Source organism: Leucopleurus acutus (genome assembly GCF_964270905.1).
Source record: "Leucopleurus acutus genome assembly, chromosome: 4".
NCBI lineage: Eukaryota > Metazoa > Chordata > Mammalia > Artiodactyla > Delphinidae > Leucopleurus > Leucopleurus acutus.
The window spans coordinates 109,273,348-109,277,441 of record NC_139146.1 but is presented as its reverse complement, the minus strand read 5'-3'; the positions used below and the strand labels follow the sequence as shown (position 1 = coordinate 109,277,441).

Below are 4,094 nucleotides of genomic sequence, written 5' to 3'. Positions count from 1 at the left end.
GCTTTCACTGAGTGCCCAGATGTGTTAAGCTGTACAGACACCTAGGCTATCTGTTGAAAATCTGAAGTCACCCTTATTAGCAAAATGGTATACAGTAGGGAGTTGAGAATATTTTCATGATTCTATGGAAGAAACTACTGATTGTAATCTATCTCTGGAAAGGAATTATGCTTTTCTACAAATAAAGGTTGGTAATTTTCCACATGATATATAAAATACTAAGGGAAAGCACTTATGTTTTCTAAATCAAAGTATGATTTTTAATATAAATGAATAATACAATAAATCTTTACCAAAGGAAAACAGACAAACCCCTGATGACTTTGACAATTAATTTTATTTTAAATGTCTTATAGATACATTCATATTTTCATACTATCAAAAACAGTAGAAAGAGTCTCTTTGGGAACACATAAAACCATCTTAAAGTAAAAAATAAAGTTGATGTTAAAATACACAATAATTTAAATAAAATTATAAGAATCTAATTGTTCAGAATAAATAAATAAGAAATAACAAAAAATTACTTTATTCATATTCCCTGGTGAATTTTTGCTGTTTTGAGAAAGATAGTCATAACTCAGGATTCAGGTGATTTAACACAGCACTGCATAATAAGGCTTGCAGTGACAAGACCAGACCAGACATATTAAAAGTAGGATTGCCAACACAATTAAAATTTCAGATAAATAATGATGTATTTATACTAAAAAATTATTTATTGTTTATCTGAAAGAAAAATCAACTGGATGTGTTTTTTGTTTATTTTCTATTAATTCGCTAAATCTGGCCACTGTGATCATAATATAACAGCCTTGATCAAAGTAGTTCTGTAATACATCACTTAGTATAAAAAATAAATATAAATTCACTACCATCATTATACTTATCAACAACGTTTCTTTCCCATTTCTCCAAATTCATGCACAAACATTATTATATTTGAGGCTTAAATAAATATATAAATAATAAATAGGTGAATAAGTTACACTTCAAAATAATTTACATAACTGAATAAAATTTAAAATGCTTCCACATGCCCTCACATCTCTGTGAGGTAGGTTAGTGGCTGAGATGTTTTCCTCCAGTTTGGGAGTGAAGAAGAAACTGAGGCTCAGTTGAACAAGGACTCGTGAATCCTGGCCAGCAGACTAGGGTTGCAAGATTTAACAAAAAACAAAAACGACAAACAGGATTTCCAGCTAAATTTGAATTTACCGTACACAATGAATAATTTCTAAAATATAAGTGTGTCCTACATGGAACAATGTATGTGGGACATTGAAAAAATCTTCATTGTTTTACTTAATATTCAAATATAACTGGGCATCCTGTATTTTATCTGGCAACCCTACACCAGACCTACACAGTACATGAGGCATTGAAGTAGATTTGTTTGAAGTTTCTTTGGTATCTTTAATGAGGAATTCTCGGAAACCAAGAACAAATGGATTTTTGGTTGTTGTTGTTGTTTTCATGGATCTTTCTTCTCAGCTCTGAAAAGAAATAAAATAAAATAAAAAGTTTTAAAATTAGCAATGTTCTAAATAAGAAGGAATTTATGGCTCTTGAAAATATATTTAATATAGAAATTAAGAGAGTCTTAGATATTTATGTGTTAGAACTATTCTATACTTTCAGCTATAAATAGAGAGATCAGATAAGTTATGTAAACCAGAACACTTCTGAGATTGAGAGAGAGTCATACTAATGACACAGGACACAGGCATATACCCACACTTCCCTGGACAAACTGAGATATATGATCTCCCAGTCATGAGTACAACAAACTCACTATTGCTGCTATTTTTTTTTAAATCAAAGAGGCAGATACTTAAAAGAAAATTTTCAGCAGCAGCAGGAGATTTATAGGTTGACTTCTGAACTGTACGTCACAGGATAAATGAAGAATCTAAATTTAAAAAAAAAAAACAACTTACCTCTTCAAAAATATCTGCACAACCTTCTGCACCCACTTTTCCTTGGGGTTTAAGCAGACCTCTTTTCCATTGACAAGCTTAACACTGAAATAAGAGAGACATGATTAAAATAGTATTCAATGGGTTTCCAACATCCCTTTGGCATTCAAGTCATGGTTCCTTAAGTACAAGCATAAAATGTAAGTCCAAACTAATTTTTAGCTATGAGTCATGGAGGGTACAATATTTAAATGCCATGGAAACAAAGAATTTTCCCTTTCTGTTTTGCTTACTATGTATTCCTAGTACCTAGAACTTTGCTGGATTCTTCCACCTTCCTCAATTCTAGGTTTACTAAAGTAAAGTATCTAATCACTTTTGAAATTACTTACATGATTTCTGAATTTTCACAGTGTGGTCCACTCTCAATCACTCGCAATTCTCTGATAAATTTGGGGTGGAAAGGTGTGGAGTGTATATTTATGCATTGGCATCGAAGTTCTGAGGTCATTCTTGATAGAACTGCAGCTGTGAAAAAAAAAAAAGCAATTAAGAATTGATTTCATTAACAGGCATAGCTCAGCTAGCTTCACCCTTGGTAATTCCAGTGTGATCATTTGGTGACTGTGTGTTTGGGAAACAACACATCTTTAGCAAACTTATTCCTGAAATTGATGGCTGGATATTCTCCTAGCCCCTGACCTCAGTTTTTCTCTTTGTTTTAAAAACAGTCGTTCCTGACAACATTGAATGACATAAACACTTGGAGTTGTCTTTGGGCAATGTTGACATCCTCATGGTACTTTTTCTCCTACTCGACATTGCATAATCTTCTGTGATACCACAATGTTATTCATGGTAGGCAAGATCCAACAACAGGAAAATTGCCTTCAGGAAGAACTAATAGAAATATATGTGAGTTGCACAGAGATTGTCCTATATTTTAGCAAAATCTTTGATGTTTAAAAGTATATATATATATATATATATATATACACATATATATCATATAAAATGTTTATATATACCATAAACATTCTAAACTGTATTTATTTCATAAGAGGGATCCTAATAAGGTTTATAATCTGTCTTTAAGCCAAAGAGCAATTGATGGTTGTTTGAAGCTCGTCAATTAAATAGTACATGGAGTAAAATTACCAGAGTTTTTACTCAGTATTAAAAGATAAAATGGGTATATGTGGCCTCCAATAAAACATACTCTAAATTACAGATTTATGTTAAATATATGTATACTACAGAGTATGAATGATAGGAATAGAACTCTATATAAATCAAACTTTACAATTTTCTAAATATTATATTTATATAACCTAAAAAATTAAAGACTTCAATTTAACATTAAATGACTGCAAAGATGGTTTTCTCTTGCTGAATAAAAGGATTTCTGTTACCGAGGCATTAAGGATAATCTTTCTATCTGAGGATCACATTTAGACACAGCAAACTTCAAGGATGTGCTTACCTTTACACAGAGATGCAGAAAGCAGGAAGGCTGCCAAGAGAGCAATAGCCAGCTTGGAAGTCATGCTTACACAAGGCGTTGTCTTTCTGGTTTCTTCCTGGCTCTTGTCCTAGACGGTTGTGAGCTCTGCTGTCCCAGAGGACCTGTGTCAGATGGGGAGCTCCCGTGGCTTTTTATATTATAGTAAGAGTAGGGAACAAGTGCACCCTCATGCTTGCATCATGTCAGAGGAAATTCCACAATATGCAACCATCTGCCCGCCCCTTGAGAGCAGACCTGAGTCATCTGACTCCCCTAGTGATTTGTTTCTTACTAAGTTTTCAGCGTGATTGAAATTTTATTTGATCTTTCAAATAATTTTATTGATTTTTTTGAAAACATGTTTCTTTTAAAATGTTTTAAAGTATTTTTTTAAATATTCAAACTTCTCAGTTTGATACATTATTGTCAGTGGTAGTTCTTTTTATTTATAAATAACTTTATCATAGTCCTATCTTGCAGTAGTCAGAGTAAGGTCATTTGTTATTGTTCTTTTATGACACAGTCATTTCTTTAGGTAACTTATATATGCTGTAATGATAGAGAAGGTAATCTAGTCAACCACTTTTACGAGAAGTCCATTTCTAAGCACTTTGGAAAGTTTCCAGGAACAATTACCGCTTTCAGGGAGCATGTCACAACTTTTCAAAAGA

General features: G+C 32.4%; 1 protein-coding gene across 2 annotated transcripts; it reads right to left on the bottom strand.

Annotated features, from left to right (window-relative positions):
• Positions 1-318: 318 nt before the first annotated feature.
• Positions 319-3,542, bottom strand: CXCL8 (C-X-C motif chemokine ligand 8; the record flags this gene model as incomplete). 2 transcript variants are annotated; one of them, XM_082838311.1, is made up of 4 exons in its annotated part: positions 3,403-3,542; positions 2,312-2,447; positions 1,941-2,024; positions 319-1,496 (listed from the first exon to the last, which is right to left on the bottom strand). In XM_082838311.1, exons 1-4 carry the CDS (start codon positions 3,464-3,466, stop codon positions 1,475-1,477), a joined length of 306 nt encoding a protein of 101 aa, XP_082694437.1. In that variant the 5' UTR covers positions 3,467-3,542. The 2 variants fall into 2 exon arrangements, with proteins under 2 accessions (XP_082694437.1, XP_082694438.1); XM_082838312.1 differs by lacking the exon at positions 319-1,496 and having other exon boundaries at positions 1,937-2,024.
• Positions 3,543-4,094: the final 552 nt, after the last annotated feature.